The following is a 16,172-nucleotide window of genomic DNA, read 5'->3' as shown; positions in this document are numbered from 1 at the left end:
CCTAGGGCTGGCTGCTCACACCTGTCATCCTAGGTACTCAGAAGGCTAAGATCTGAGGATCATGATTGGAAGCCAGCCCAGGCAGGAGGAGTCCACAAGACTCATCTCAAATTAATCACCAAAAAGCCAGAAGTAGAGCTATGGCTCAAGTGGTGGAGCCTTGAGCACAAAAGCTCAGGGGCAGTGCCCAGGCCCCAAGTTCAAGCCTCGCACCAGTACAAAATTAATAACAATATACAAACAATCCCAAGCACTTGGAAATGATAGAGAATAAAGCAGTCAGCAGCACTGTATTCACCAGAAGAGCCAAGCAAACTCATGTTTATCTCAGAAAATCCAAGTGAAGACCTTCTATGCCTCCCAACTCCTTCTCCCTCCCTCTTTCCCTCCTTCCCCTCGTTCCTGCTCTTTCCCTCCCTCTTCCTCCTACCTTCCCTTCTGTCTATTGAAAACTGCAATCCTGAAGCTGGTAGGACACACACATATCCTTCCAGACTCTTGTACTCATGCCTGTAATCCCAGCCACCCAGGAGACTGAAACCTAGAGGATTATGCTTAGAAGACAGAAATGTGTGTGCAACTCCATCTCTAACTAATCAGCAAAATGTTCCACTGGAGGTGTGGCTCATCAGCCATGAACAAGAAAGCGGAGAGAAAGCACAAAGCCTTAAGTTCAAGCCTCAGCTCTTGCCCCCAACACAAAAGAGACAATTGTTAAATTTCTAAGAATTTTAGGAAGCAGTTATTAAACAGATTGTATTTTTTAAAATGATAGAAACTGTATGCCAGTGGCTCACACCTGTAACCCTAGAGCAACTCAGGAGGCTGAGATCTGAGGATCACAGTTCGAAGCTACCCTGAACAGGAAAGTTCATAAGCCTCTTATCTCTAAGCAAAAAGCCAGAAGTAAAGCTGTAGCTCAAGTGGCAGACCGCTAATCTTGGGCACAAAAGCTCAAGGCCCTGAATTCAAGTCTCAGGATCCACCCACCAACACACACACAAAAAAAGACAGACATTTACAATTCCAGTGAATCACATATTCACTGAAGCAGTAGAACACCTGCTCTGAGCACAAGTCCAGGCCTTGAGTTCAAACGCCAATAATAATAATAATAAAGAATAGGTGGGAGTCGGGTACTGTGACTCACAACTGTAATCCTAGCTACTCAGGAGGTTGAGATCTAAGGATCACAGTTTGAAGCCAGCCCAAACAGGAAAATCCATGAGACTCTCATCTCCAATATACCACTCAGAAGAAGCCTGAAGTGGGGCTGTGGCTGAAGTGGTAGAGTGCTAGCCTTGAGTAAAAGAAGCTCAGGGACAGAGCCCAGGCCCTGAGTTTAAGCCCTAGGATTGGCAAAAAAAAGGAAGGTGGGCCCTAGCGATTGGGGATGAGGAATGGGGGACTAGGTCACTGGGGACATGCCATTGAAGGATATCTTTCCCTTGCCTTATTTCCCAGTAGGCACGAGAGAAGGAGCTTTGTCTCTCCACCAAAGTTCTTCTGACATGCAGCCTCACCACAGGCCTAAAAGCAACATGACCACTACCCACAGACTGCAATCTCCCAAACCGTAAGCCAAAGTGAGTCTTCCCCTCTGCTAAACGTGATGATCTCAAGTATTTTATTACCGTCACGAGGGCCGGGATGTACCTGAAAAGTATGGCAGCTGCCAGCTTTATGCAAAGCCCTGGCTGCCAATCCCCTCACTGCCCAAACCGGGTATCTGCCACAGCCCTAGAAAGCTTGCTTTAACACACGCTTCGCCTGGAGAGCGTCAGGATGTGCTGTGCCCAGGCCGTGAGAATACCACACACCAGAAACTACCGTAACCAGCACTATTTCCTCCCAACCCCACACATTCTGTGACTGCATGAAGAGCCAGAGCCAGCCCTGGAGGGACACTGACACGCAAGGCAGGCCAGCAGCCTGGCACCTTTAGGGACACATGGCCATGCCTATGTTGGCATGGCCATGCTGAGGCCGGGGGGTACATTTCAAACTCTATACTCTGGCTATCTCTAGAGAGGGAAAGAGGGGATGGGGCTGTTTAGGCCTTGTGTGCCTATTGCATCGTGGTCTCCTGAGACGACACCCATCCCAGTTGGCTGGGACCCTCCTGCCCTTATCCAAGCATTTTCAGATAGATATCCACTCCCCTATGGAGAAAGGAAAGGCAGCTCCAGTCTGTCAGCCAGTGGTGGGAGTACCTAGGGCGTCGCTGTCATGAATGTCACAGGGCCCAAGGAAAACACCTAGCATCGCAGCCTTGCCATTAGGAGCCCAGTAGTGTTGGGTGGGTGGCTTCAAGGGCCAGCCTTGGTGTCTTCATGGGGTAAAAAGCAGCCCGCTGCCAGGAGCTGGTGGCTCACGCCTGTAATCCTAACTACTCAGGAGGCTGAGGCCTGAGGATCGCTGTTCAAAGCCAGCCCCAGCGAGAGAGTCTGTGAGACTCTCATCTCCAATGAACCACCAAGAAACTGGAAGTGGAGCTGTGGCTCAAAGTGGTAAAGCATTAGGCCTCTGCAGCTGGCTATGTCCTCAAGTTTTCTGAGGGAAATTCCTCATCTTAGCCATCCCACCAGTCAAGATTTTCGCTAATCAAACATTCATTCATTCACTTACTATTTGAGCAAATCTCACTGGGAGGGAGGCCCTGGGGATGAGCTCTAGGGAGAAAATGGTGACTTGGAACACAATGCCTTTGCTAGGCAGGTGCTCTACCACTTGAGCCATGTCCCAAACTTTTTGTTTTCTCAAGTAGTTGTAGAAAGGGTTTTCAACTGAGTAAGTCAGATCACAAGTAGAGTGCATCTTGATCAATGTCACCCCTTCCATCATTCTCCCCAGTCATTCCCAATCCTGCCCCTACCCTCAAGTTGCATAGTGTTTGTGTTATTTTTGAGATAGTATGTCTTACTTATGCCTGGGTTGTTCTGGACTGTGGTCCTCCTATTTAAGTTATCTGTGTAGCTCGGGTGACAGGTCTTTGCCACTGCAGCTGGTTGGTATTGGTTAAGATGGGAGTGTCTCTCATTTGTTTTTCCCAGGCTAGCCTCAAACCAAGATCCTCCCAAATTTCATCTCCCAGGTAGCTGGGATTACAGGCATATATGACCATGTTTGGCTAATGAGTAAATCATTAAAGAACACATGGACGCACAGGTCACAGTCAGCCTCAAGATCATGGGCCATGAGGGGGAAGGGCCAGCTCTGCAGAGTGCTGTACTGCTGAGCTCCGGCTCAGTGCATCAGGTGGATGACCGGCAGTTTTGACTTGAGATATTTCGGTGTGCACTGGACTTCCAAAAACATAGCTCCATAGTGAAAACACTGCATGGTCCATAAAACATGTGATGATTGGCTGGCCCTTTCCAGAAAAAGCTTGCTGATCTATAAGGGGTGTGTGTGTGTGTGTGTGTGTGTGTGTGTTAGTAGGGTTTGAACTCAGAACCTTAACCTTAATGGAAAGGTGTGCTCTACCACTTGAGCCATGCTCCCAGTCATTCACTTACTGCTTTAAGTATTTTTCAAGTAAGGATTCACATTTTATCCAGGATGGTGTCAAATCAAGATACTTCTATTTAGACCTCTCACATAGCTGGTATCAAAGGCATGAACCACCATGTCCAGCTTCTTAGTTGAGATTAGGTCTTGCTAACCTTTCCACCCCCAGGCTATCCTCAAACTGAAATCTTCCTGATATCTACCTCCTAAGTAGCTGGGATTCCATGTATGAGCTACCGCACCCAGCCAGATCCTTGTTATTGCCCCCCAAATGCTGAGGGCAGCTGGTCTCACAGTATTTGAGTATACATTATCAGTTATCATGGTTTTCATGAGTCAGTGAGAAAACAATAGATGAGAACTTATATAAACAATGCCTCTGGCAAGGAAAGGCCAGGACACTTGGTGCGACGTGATATATAGCCAACAAAGATTTCCCAGCGTTTCACATCCAGACAGATGATGAAGAAATAAAGAGATCTCATAGCATGCAGAAGATCAGGCATTCCAAGCCCAACACATCTGGGTCCAGGATTCACTTCTATGGTCACCACAGAACAGCTGTTTGTGATAACTATTACATGATCCAGCACATCAAAATGACTTTGTTTATTACAATCATGTTGGGGTCCTTGTAGTTCCATTCATTCTGTATTAGAGAATCTGATTTTTAGCCAGTTGGTTCAAAGTTTTTAAGAGAACTTCTGTTTACCTAGCTTCTGTGTATCCATCTCTAAGCAGAGTGGAAATGAAAGGAATGCACTGAGACTCCACAACAGCTGAGGGAATGACAGACTGAGGAGCTACATGGTGTCGAGAGAAGGCTGGGTCAGTGTCTGGTCTAGGCTGGAAACACTGGACCACTCAGATGAATTCTTCACGTTCTACTTTTCTTTCAATATTAACAGATTTAGAGAAGAGTAGACTCTACACCTGCCAGAATGGGTTCACTAACATGGTATACTTCAGGGAGGAAAGCTTTAATTTGGTTTGTGATTCCATAACCCAATGACCAATGACCACCAATCACAAAACATCTACACACTGCTACAGCTGGTGCTTCTGAGACTAATAATGAGCAGATCATGGTATACATCACATGCCCAGAGATGCTGAGGTTGCATTGACCCTCATTTATGATGCATAGCATCTGAGAACCCAAGAACAGCAATTTTTTTCCTGGCATTATCTCTCACTTTCCCTCTAAGCACACTCTGTACTTCTGATGTAACAATGACCACCCCTCCTTAACCTTCCAGGGGGGCCCTGGCCCTTTGATCTGTGATGCCCTGTATCCTCAGTTTTGGGTATGGCAGGCCATTTGCTTCAACTCACCCCTCACATCTAAGCTCAGGCGGAGAAGTGAGAGAACACCCCAACTGCTCAATCAGGGCCCAGGCATCTTGGTTTCTTAACACCACGCCCCACTAAAAGAAATCACAGCTCCAAAGAGAGATGGCTATAAAAGGTGCATGCACCAGAGAGCACCAGGGATGGTCTACAATGCACTGGGTAAAGAAGAAGACAAGGCAGACTGCCACCAACCCCTGACAGGAGGAAGCCATCAGAGAAGTAGAAGCCATGGAACATTCTACAAGAGACTGGCTGCACTCTTCAAGAAGTGTCCATATTGCCAAGTGCCAGTGTCTCACGTCTGCCATCCTTAGCTATTTACTCAGGAGGCTGAGATCTGAGGGTCAGGGATCGAAGCCAGCCTAAACAAACAAATCCAGGAGACTCTTATCTCCAAATGAATGAGCAAAAGGACAGAAGCGGAGAGGTGACTCAAGTGGTAGAGCACCAAACTCGGGTAAAAAAAGCCAAGCAAGAGTATGAGGGCTGGGAATATGGCGTAGCAACGAGTGCTTGCCTCATATACATGAAGCCCTGGGTTTGATTCCCCAGCACCACATATATAGAAAACGGCCAGAAGTGGCGCTGTGGCTCAAGTGGCAGAGTGCTAGCCTTGAGCAAAAAGAAGCCAAGGGCAGTGCTCAGGCCCTGAGTTTAAGGCCCAGGACTGACAAAAAAAAAAGGGGGTGGTTTGAGGGCCCGAGTTCAAGTCCTGGCACCAACATACACCAGTTAGTAGAAATGAAACATGCAAGCGTGAAATTCACTTCTGTATACACGCATGCACACGTACTCCTAACCTGCCTCAAGGCCCCTTTTTTCCCTCCTGGAGGGCTTGTTACCCCTCCTTTCGCTGAGCTTTCCAAACACAGCAGACCCAACCTGCTTCCATCACACCTGGTGGTGCTGAGCCATCAGCTTACACATCCTGTGTAGCCCAGACACGCAGGGTGTCCTGGGCTCTGACCTGGAGTGATGCCGTGAGCTTTCATATGTTCACGTTTTAGAGGAGATTTCCATCTCCCGATGGCAGCTGAGGTGGTAAACGAGCCACTGTGCCCTGTCTGCTGTTCCCCAGCACGAGGTCTGTGTGATGGCGAAGCCCCCTGTGCAATCCCAGCACGCAGTACACTCCTTTCAGAGGCCCCTGTCCAGAGCAAGTGTCCAGAATCACTGCCCCGCCCGTGAGCTCCCTGTACTTTTCATGTTGACGATGGAAAGTACCAGAAGCTGGCCAGGCTTCCTTTCCTAAGGGCTGCTAGATTCGACCCTACCTAGCTCAAATCCCTCTACAAAAGTCATTATGGCATGCATTTTTTTAGCCCCATTCCTGGCTCTATTTGGGATCTCCCCTCCCCGCCCCCCGCCTCTCCCTTCTGTCTGTCTCTGGCTCTGGCTCTCTCCCGTCTGTCTCTGTCTCTCTCTGTATGTTAGAAAAATGCTATCCTGGTATATTTTATGTATCCTGCTATAGGATGCCTGAACTCCGTTCTGGAAGAAGACAGGGTCTGAATGAAAAACGTAAATAGAAGCCCTGTACCAATTCTCCTTTCCTTTGCCTCTTCACTCTAGCACATGGCTGCACCACAGCCCCTGGCACCCAGCGCCGCCTGCAGCTCATCCCAGTCTGAGAGTCTGCAGCTAGCCTGGGTGACCTTGGCAATGGATGTGGCGCTTATAAATCCAAATTGGGGGACGAGGGAGGAGAGAAAGAGGTATTTATTTTCTAAACAGGCAGAAGTGAGTGCAAAACTCCTCTTGGGGTGGGGGGAGCAGGCCATGAAGGCGAGCCACTAAGGTAAAAAAAAAAAAAGTCCCTCTAAAGCCAGGCCTTCATGTTCACTGTGCACCACAGTGAACTGAGCGGGAGGCTGAGTGGAGCCAGAGGAGCAGAAGAGACGCAACCAAGGGCAAAGGATGGGAAGAGGTCAGGAGGGAGGTGGAGAGGACCAAGAGGCAGAATGAGGGTGAATTCTGGAGCTTGATGACACAGGGCGGAAGAGCAGCTCAGCTGCTCAACTTTGTGCACAACTGAGGTCCCCAGGCCTCAGCGTTCCCTCTTGTGCAATGGACAGAACAATGCATGCATCCTAGTGCTGCTGCAGAATTGGACAAGACAACGCTGCCGAGGAGCACGGCTCGGCTCCAGACAGGAGGAAGGTCTCAATAAACATCACCACACCCGTGTGACCATGCTGCCATCTTCCACGAGCACAGTGCACAGAAATTATCCGGGGCTGTGCTCAGAAAGGGCTTTCCTGGATGCAAGCCAGGGCTCTCAAAGCCAAAGGAAAAGTCAAGAAAAGATAGCAGCAGGGGTAATTCCAGGACAGGGTTTGACAAATGGATGTAGTTCATGTAGGATGTGGGGTTTCCAGATCTGGAATCAGAGCCATGGTTCAACTCCCCCTTTCCCTTCCTCTATCATCCATCACCTAAGCAGGTGAAGCTGCGATTCCTGCTGGCTTTTCCCCAACTGAGACCCAAACACCTGCTCTCAACACACACATACACACACACACGTGCATGCACATACACACATGTACATTGTATGCACACACATGTGCACACGTGAACATATACATGCAAAATACATCACCCCCACCCCCCACATCCTGCGTTCTTGGGCCATTTTGATTGTCTATTCTCTCCAGGCTTTCTGTTCTCCTCATCTCAGGAGGTCAAAGCCTCCCCCTGGACCAGCCACTGTCCTCCACCACCCTGCACATCTTAGCAGATGTGTCTGCCTCTCCCACCCTGACCCCCTCTGACCCCTATTCCCACTGACTGGTCAGCCTACTGTCTCCATTTACTATTGCTGCTGTGATAAACTGCCACCAACAAAGCTGCTTGAAACAACACAGATCTTATTCTTTCTCAGTTCTGAAGGTCAGAATTCCCCCAAATCAAGGCAACTTTGGGGAAGAACCTATCTCCTTTTCTCTGGGGTGCCAAGAGCCTCCTGTACCCCATTCAATCCTAGCTTTCTCTGTCCTCTTCAAGCAGTGTGCTGCCATTCTCTGTGCCTTGACTCTGGCCCTCCTACCTCCCTCTTAGATTCTTTTTTTTTTTCCTTTTCTTTTTTTCTTTTTTTCTTTCTTTCTTTTTTTTTTTTTTTTGTGTGTTTTGCTGGTCCTGGGGCTTGAACTTGGGGACTGGCCATGGTCCCTTATCTTTTTTGCTCAAGGCTGGTGCTTCACCAATTGAACCATAGCTTCACTTCTGGATTTATTTATTTAGTTTTGCCAGTCCTAGGGCATGGACTCAGGGCCTGAGCACTGTCCCTGGCTTCTTTTTGCTCAGGGCTAGCATGCTACCACTTGAGCCACAGTGCCACTTCCAGCCTTTTCTGTTTATGTGGTGCTGAGGAATCGAATCCAGGGCTTCATGCATGCTACGCAAGCACTCTACTGTTAAGCCTTATTCCCAGCCCCACTTCTGGATTTTTTTTTTATGATAAATTGGGGAAATAAGTCTCGTGTGCATTCCTGTTTAAGTGGACTTCAAACCACAATCTTCAAGATTTCAGCCTTCTGAGTAGCTAGGATTATAGGCGTGAGTCCTTGTGCCTTGCTAGAGAAAGTCTTGTAATTACACTAGACCCACAAAGACCATCCAAAGCAGCCACTGCATCTCAAGATGTCTGACCTAAGCCCATCTGTAAACTTTGCCATAGGAGACAACCTGTTTCTGGTCCTCCTTGGGTACTGGGACATGGGGGATGTGACTTGGCCTCCCACATCTCCATCTCGAGCCACTCCAATGCTCTGGTTGTCCCTCCACTGTTACATGTCCAGAGGCTCCATGGGAACCTTCCAGAAGTGACATGCAAGTGACGTAAATGTGTCTTCCCCTACACCCAAGCATTTCTGCAGCAGGATGACAACTTCTAATACCAAGCCCCTGACTCTTTGCCCCTCCTGCCCTGTTCCATACTCTTGCCTCTCTCCTTGCTCTTCACTCTAATCCCACTTCTGGAAAGTGGTTTTTCTGGCCACCTCCTTGCTAACCAGGTTCCCAGTGCCATCACTCTCCTGCAGGGCATCTACCAATGACCCTGGTGGGGGGGATGTCCTACATGGTGCCTACCCTCTGCCTCGGTCAGTTCTCCATACTGCAGCCAAAGTCACCCTTTCAAAGCATTAATGTGGAGCTGGGTGCATGGCTCGTGTGGTAGAGCACTGGCCTGGCAAGCAAAAGGTCCTAAGTTCAACCCCAGGACTGTTAGGGGGCAGGAGGATGCTTTTCAAAACATAAATGGGACAGTCACCTCTCCCCCACTTCTAACAATCTGGAAGCCTCTCATTGTTCTTCAAGCAAAGAATAAGAGTCTTCACTGAGCCCTACATGGTGAGCCTTCTCTTTCCCAGTGACTGTGTTTACCTGGCCTTGATGATCACAAGATTACTGGTTCAAGCTACCAGTGGCTCAGATATGCTGTGGGGGCAGGGCCTTTGCTCCCCTGCCATAGGACCTCTGCTCATGCTGTTCCTCCCTTCTGCTGCCCCTTACCCAGTGTTTATGCTCTTTCCGCAACCCCACACCTCATTATCAGGAAGCCTTCTTTGACCTCAGGCCTTACTAGCCATCACCTGTCGGAGCTGTCATGTTATAGGCACTGAAGAGATCCTTTGGCTAATCCCATATCCTATATGGTAAGCTCCATGAAGGTCAGACTTCTGTGTGCCTGGCAGGACTCTGTCATCCCCTGCCCTCTCCCCCCACCCCCTCCCTCCCCACCAGCAGGACATGGCACAGAGATAACCTTGCTGCCATCTAGGGCCTTTCCCTGCTGTGCCATGTGCTTCCATCACTGCCCAGTGGCCTCTCTTCAGAGTTATCTGGGGCTCTTTGCCCTTCCTCCCTTGGAAAATACCTTCTTCTTTGTGTTTTGCATGCCATCCATCCACAGACCTCAGCGATCCTCCCTCTGAAACCTCTTCCAAGTCTGTTCACCACCTCGGCCTGAGTTCAAGCCACCATCTTTGTTCTCAAGAACCCCTCACCCAGCCTCCTGTCTAGGATCCTGCTTTTCCAAGCTACCTACACCTGCTTGGCCCCTCCACTGGCTTCCCCCAGCCTTCAGCAAGAAGGACTTACTGTGGCCTGGGAAATGCACCCCACTGGCCTCTCCCTTCTCCTCCCATTTCTTGCCACTTCGCCCCTCCAGCTCATTATTGCTCCATGACATCTTATCAGTTCTGCCGGCAGGGAACATGTGACCATCCTTACAAGACCCGCTGTAGCTCCTTTAAGTCCTGGGCTAAAGAAAATCTTCCCCAATCCCTGGTCAAGGCGACAACAATAATGGCGAGTGAACAGCACCACACTAAGAACTTCATGTTTCCTCCCTTCATCTTCTCCAGCAGCTATAATTATGGATATCACAAAACAGATGCAGAGAACAAAAGAGCTCGTCCCTAATCGCATGTAGATTGGAAATAGTGGACTAGAGGCATGGCTCAAGTGGTCCCTGAGCTCAAGAGCACCTGCTTAGTGAGCTCAAGGTCTTAAGTTCAAACTTCAGTGCTGCAAAACAAAACAAAACAAAACAAAAAACAATCCTAGCATTACAGGAAATGGTGGTGTTGGATGACACTCTTGAACTTGGGCTCTCGGTCCCAAGTTCTCGGCGGCTGTGAGCACTGACATGTCCCTTTGTGCTCAATGGTCACTTGATTACAGGTGTACATACCTGTTTAATATCTGCCTTCCCGTGATTCCCTAGGGACAGGAATCCCATCTGTCTATGAAAGGCGTGCTCGCTTCCACCTGGCCTACTACCTAACAGATCTGCTTTTTAAATTGAATATTGTCCCCACAGCTCTAACTCCAAGCCATCCGTGTGGGAAGAGGGGTTGGCTGAATCCTTTGTAAATGCCACCAAACACACACACACACACACACACACACACACACACACACACACACACACACACACGTGAGAAAATGGCCCTTGGTTTTGCCTGGTAATTTACTGATCTTCTTGCTACTGATCTGGACTCCTGAAGCACGATCTTCAAATACCCAGGGACTCAGCCACTCAGCGGGGGCAAGTGAGCAACCTGACCTATCAACCCATAGTTCAGAAGTGCACGCAAAAGCAGCTCTCTGGCCAGTGGATGGGGCCCCCTGCTGGTTTCTCCCCTCATCCCTTAGAAACCTCTCCCATGGAAGGCACACTCACCAGCCAGGAGAAGCCAGCTGATCGGTCCTGGGTGGAGAGCTGGCCCTCGTAGGGGCCAAAGATGTGGCCCTTGGGGATGACCTCATTTATGCAGCGCACGTCACTCTCCCCGCTGGAGTCCTTCACCACCTCCATACCCTGTGGGATGGTGAGGGCTGCCCGGTCTGGGATGCCCACGGGCACTGGTGTGTCAGACACAAACACAGGGGGGCCATGGTTCGGGCATTCATCCACAAAGTACTCCTGGCAGGACTCGCAGACTGGAGGAATGAATGCAAAGAGAGGGAGCCTCAGTTGTGGTGGGTGGGAGGGAGGACCCCTCCCCCCCATGGAGGAGGCTGAGGGGCTGAAAAGGAAGCCCATACCCAGGACTGCTTGGGGCAGCAGGAATGCATACCACATGCACCTCTGGAGGCCCAGCCCTGGCTCTAACCCCAGCCAGCTAGCTAGAGACCGGTGGGCCATCGGTCATTATAACCCATTACCCTCCCTGCCAAGGCCAAGGCCTTTTTTATTTCAGTCATGAGGCTTGAACTCACAGCCTGGGCTCTGTTCCTGAGCTTTTGTGCCAAGGCTAGTGCTACTTCCAGTTTTCTGGTAGTTAACTGGAGATAAGGGTCTCACAGATTTTTTCTGCCTGGGCTGGCTTTGAACCGAGATCCTCAGATCTCAGCCTCCTGAGTAGCTAGGATTACAGGCATGCGCCACCAGTGCCCTGCTAGGCTAGGGCTTTTGACTCAAGTCTGAAAGGGGGAGAAAAGCTAGTGTGGCTTTGGGGACCAATGGGCTGGGTTTGAATTTCAACCATATGTGTGTGGGTCCTCCCATGTCTGTACTTGGGAAACTAGAGCAATGAGAGCCACTTTCCGGGCTCACAGGGAGTTTGCTGAGGCCTAGGCCTGGTCTGGTGGACCATGGGTGACTGAGTGCCTCTGGCTGTAGGGGCACAGCACAGGGTGTGGGGAGGAGCCGCCTAGAGCCCCCAGCTCCACTTACACCAGAAGTCCACTTGTTGGAAGCTTTTGGTCATGATGAGGTCACGTTTTCCCTTCAGTTTCTTGGGCTCAATTTCCATGGATGAGGGTTCGGGTCTCCTAGAGCTGGCCACCACAGGGGCCAGCAAAGAAAGCAAAGAAGTCATCAGTGAGGGCTCGGTAGAGAGAGAGGTGGTAGATATGGCCAGCTGGCCAGGGTGGAAAGTTCTGAGACCAAAGCCTAGGCCTCCCTGGGCTGCTGCTCTGGTTTTCTGGGAGCCCGCCAGAGCTCACCTCTGCCCCCAGGAGCTACCCTTAAGCAAGATGGGCAGGGAATGGGAATTTTTCTCTGGATCCCAATAGATGCAGCCCAGCCAACTGCAACATCCCCCCCACTCCTTCCACTGACCAGTCCCCCGCCTGAGGGCCTCACCAGGGCTGGCCATACTCCTGGTCCCGGAGTGGTGAGCAGACCTCTGTCTTCACCACCGTCACCATGTCCCCTACAGCCGCCTTGGTGTGGGCCAAGCACTCCTTCATGTTCTCGGTCATTCTGTCCTGGGGACGCAGGAGGCGGGACCAGCACAGGAAAAGGATCAAAGAGAGAGAGAAGAAGGGTGAGTGGTGGAGAGGGCAAGCAGGGGTCCCTGGGAGTCTAGTTACCCTCCCTGCCATCCCCAGAGGAAGCGCTGGAGAACACAGACAACAAAAACAGCTGTAGCCTCGCCAAGAGGAAATGACATTTCTATCCCAGGCTGGTCTTGAGGAATACTGGAGCCACCAGCCCCATGGGGTCAAGGGACCAGTGCAGCTCAGGCCAGGGGGCAGGGCTGGGAAGCGAGGCCTGCACTCCAACGTGAAGAGCCAAGGAACATGAGGAACCCCCAGGAGCCTGGACGAAACTCTGGGGGAGCAGGGAGGGGATAAGTCCAACTGGGGCCTAGAGTGGGGGGTTGGGGGTGCAGAGACAAAGTGGGCCACAGTGGCTGGCGGAGAGGCCCCAACTGAGGGACTGCCAGGGAGCGCGGCCAGGCCTCTTGGCCAGCCCAGAACAGGTACAGGCGGGGCTGGGGGAGCTCAGGGGGTGGGGGACGCCGCGGCTCCGCACCCGTCTGCGCCCCTCCGTCTCCAGGGGAGTCTCCGCAGTGTACCCCAGCTTACCGCCCTCCAGCCCCAAGCCGGGCTTCAGCCCCTACCGCAGCGCCCCGCGCTCCTCATGCCCAGCCCGGGGACACTCTCAGGGGGGTCAGGCCAGGGCTCAGCCCGGACAGACTGCGATTGTGCTGGGCCCCGGACTGGGCGAGCTGCGTTCGTGTGTGACTCACTACCCGGGGCCCCGCTGGCCACACCCCTGCTCCTCGGCTAATCAGCCCCCTGCTCCCCACCGGGGCCCCAAAGCCGCCGGCGGCAGGGAGGGGTGTGGGGAACAGGACGGCCGGCCCCCTCTCCTCCGGGCCCGGGGGCGCGCGGAGGGGACTGGGGCTGGCCAGCCGGGCGCCCCGCCCCCAGCCCCGGGCGCCCGCGGGGCCCCGCTCCCCGAGGACCCCCAGGGACCCCCCTAGCTCAGGCAGGCGGGGAAAGTGTGCGAAGAGGCGGCGGCGGCGCGGGGGGCCGGACGGCTGCACCCTCACCCACCTTCCCGGCGGGGCGCACGGCCCGCCCGCCCGGCAGCCCGGCATTCCTTGCGGGGGCATGTGGCTTCTTGCCGGCCCCGGGAGCACGCAGTTGGCTGGCAGCCGGGAGGGGCTCGCGGAGCGCGGAGAGCGGGTGCTGGGAGGGGCGGCGGCTGAGGGCAGCATTCCACAGCCCCCAGCCACCCCCACCCCGGTTCCCGCAGCCCCGATCCGGCCGGAGCGTACAGGAGACCCCCCAGCCCGCACAAGCCCCGGGCCTTGCAGCCCACAGCCACCTTGCCCAGCCCGGCCCGCGCCCTGGCCGCCTGCACCACGCAGGATGGGGGGCGCAGCGGCGCCCAACCGCCAACCCTCTGGGACTCCCGGCAGCGTCTCACCCCGGGCTCCGCGCTCGCGAAGCGCCGAGCTCCTAGCCCGCAGGGATGATCCCTAGCCACCCGTGAAGGGGCCACCAAGGCAAGAACATGGGGCCAGAAGCTGTCCAGTGACTTGCCCAAGGTCACGCCGACCATTCCTGAGGGAGTCATTGGGAACAGCCTCACATCCAAGTTCAGGTTTCAGATGTGGTTCCCCTGCACGCCTTCCTCAACCCAGACCCCTTCAAGAAGTCTCTGGGTGGGGGTCAGGGCTTGTCCCACAGGTCCAGCACCAAGGGACCGGGGCGCCCTGTGAGCGCCACCCCCTGTCCCAGGACATGGCTACCACTTGCACAGGCAATATTCACACACAGTACTTCCAGGAAACCAGAAAAACCCTGCCGTGGGCAGCCCTGCTCTGAGAGGCACTGTCTGGGCTCAAATCCCACCACTTAGCTGAGCCACCCTGGAGAGGTGCTTGGGATTGAGGGTGCTTTGTGCCCCCTCCTCCCCAATTAATTTCTACATTAAAATCCAACATCCCGGGGCTGGAGATATGGCCTAGTGGCAGGAGTGCCTGCCTCGGATACACGAGGCCCTAGGTTCGATTCCCCAGCACCACATATACAGAAAACAGCCAGAAGCGGTGCTGTGGCTCAAGCGGCAGAGTGCTAGCCTTGAGCGGGAAGAAGCCAGGGACAGTGCTCAGGCCCTGAGTCCAAGGCCCAGGACTGGCAAAAAAAAATAAAAAAATAAAAAAAAATCCAACATCCCAATGTGACTCTATTTGGAATCAGATCTGTGAAGATAGGAGAAAGATGAATGGAGAAACAAGCACCCAGCAAGAATGCTTAATCTGAGGCAGGGTAAACTTAGAAAAGGAGGCCTGGTGAAATCAACTCAGAAACAAGTTATTTAGAAACTTAGAAGCATTATCTTTGCTTCTAAGACAGACAACCGGATACATTCCTTACCTCAAGAATTAACATCTGTTTGGTGCAGCAAGATTCCTTCCAGAGAGAAATACCCCCAAACTAAAGAGTAAGCAGGAGCCAGGAACTTATAGCAAGTCTAACAATACCAAGAGTGATTAAGAGCAAAGATAAATCTCTCTCTCTCTCTCTCTCTCTCTCTCTCTCTCTCTCTCTCTCTCTCTCTCTCTCTCTCTCTCTCTCTCTCTCTGTCAAGGGCCTTAAACTCAGGGCCTGGCCTCTGTCCCTGAGCTCTTTTGCTCAACTACTGCTCTACGGTTTTGAGCCACAATACCACTTCTGGTTTTCTGAAGGCTAATTGGAGTTTCCTGACGGCTAAATGGACTTTCCTGCCTGGGCTGGCTTTCAACCATGATCCTCAGATCTCAGCCTCCTGAGTAGCTAAGATTACAGATGGGACCCACCAGTGCCCAGCTCCTTCTGCCTGTATCATATAAATACCCTTGTTGTCCTCCCTTTGAGAGGACTCACATTCTTTTAGGGTGTACTTCTATTTGCTTGTCTGTTTTCCTGCTTTTTGTTTGTCTGCTTGCCTGCTTGCTTACTTACTCAATAAAGCTCTGCTATATTTTCTTACCATTGTAATTTGTTCAGAAATTCTTACTCTGCGAGTGAAGTCAAGGACCCTAAGTGAAGAGTCCCTACTTTTAGAAGGAAACTTCACAAACCCTCACCTGCATCCGGTGACAGTTCAAGCCTCCTGGTCTGTGGTGTTTTGATAAGGCAGCCTGAGCTTGCGGTGGACAGTCCTTCTCCTGCCGAAGGGAGTTTGCAGCACCACACTGCGGGAATGTGGCTCCCACTCAATAGCCAGAAAATGGCCTGGAATATATATGGTTGGGGGCAGACTAGGTGGGGTATCTGAATCCATGGGGGAGGGTTAGGCCCACAGACACTATTTTAATAACAGTGCAGAAAGGATAGTGACAGGATGTCCCGATTTCTGCACAGCTAGAAAGGAATAGAATCACTCACATGGTCCAAAGTAGATGTCAGCCCGCCTGACCTTTAGTATCTCTGATGAGTGCCTAGTTTGTGTGTAACCAGCTTGTATAAAACCCAGGGTCTCCCCTCCCAAGGGATCCGAAGTTCATTCTGGCACTAGTCTGGTTCAGGTCAAGGAAGTCAACTCCTTGATCCTCTCTAAAATGTGATCTAGGTCTTCA

At 51.9% G+C, this 16,172-nt stretch overlaps 1 protein-coding gene across 5 annotated transcripts in view; it reads right to left on the bottom strand.

The window, feature by feature from the left end:
• Prdm11 (PR/SET domain 11) overlaps nt 1-14,324 on the bottom strand; it is a 38,018-nt gene extending 23,694 nt beyond the window's left edge. The window contains exons 1-4 of one of the 5 annotated variants that reach the window (XM_048359904.1): nt 14,036-14,324; nt 12,458-12,582; nt 12,047-12,150; nt 11,051-11,310 (exon numbers count right to left, since the gene is read on the bottom strand). In XM_048359904.1, the coding sequence (XP_048215861.1) occupies nt 11,051-11,310; nt 12,047-12,150; nt 12,458-12,582; nt 14,036-14,185 (639 nt within the window). In that variant the 5' untranslated portion in view covers nt 14,186-14,324. Of the gene's footprint in view, nt 1-11,050; nt 11,311-12,046; nt 12,151-12,457; nt 12,583-13,185; nt 13,414-13,659; nt 13,769-14,035 lie in introns of those variants that run through there. The other 4 variants (XM_048359907.1, XM_048359909.1, XM_048359906.1 and 1 more) reach the window with 4 other exon arrangements.
• Between the last annotated feature and the right edge of the window lie 1,848 nt (nt 14,325-16,172).

The sequence above is a fragment of the Perognathus longimembris genome, chromosome 13 (genome assembly GCF_023159225.1).
Source record: "Perognathus longimembris pacificus isolate PPM17 chromosome 13, ASM2315922v1, whole genome shotgun sequence".
Classification (NCBI taxonomy): domain Eukaryota; kingdom Metazoa; phylum Chordata; class Mammalia; order Rodentia; family Heteromyidae; genus Perognathus; species Perognathus longimembris.
The sequence above is the reverse complement of the archived record's forward strand: the minus strand, read 5'-3'. Positions and strand labels throughout refer to the sequence as shown.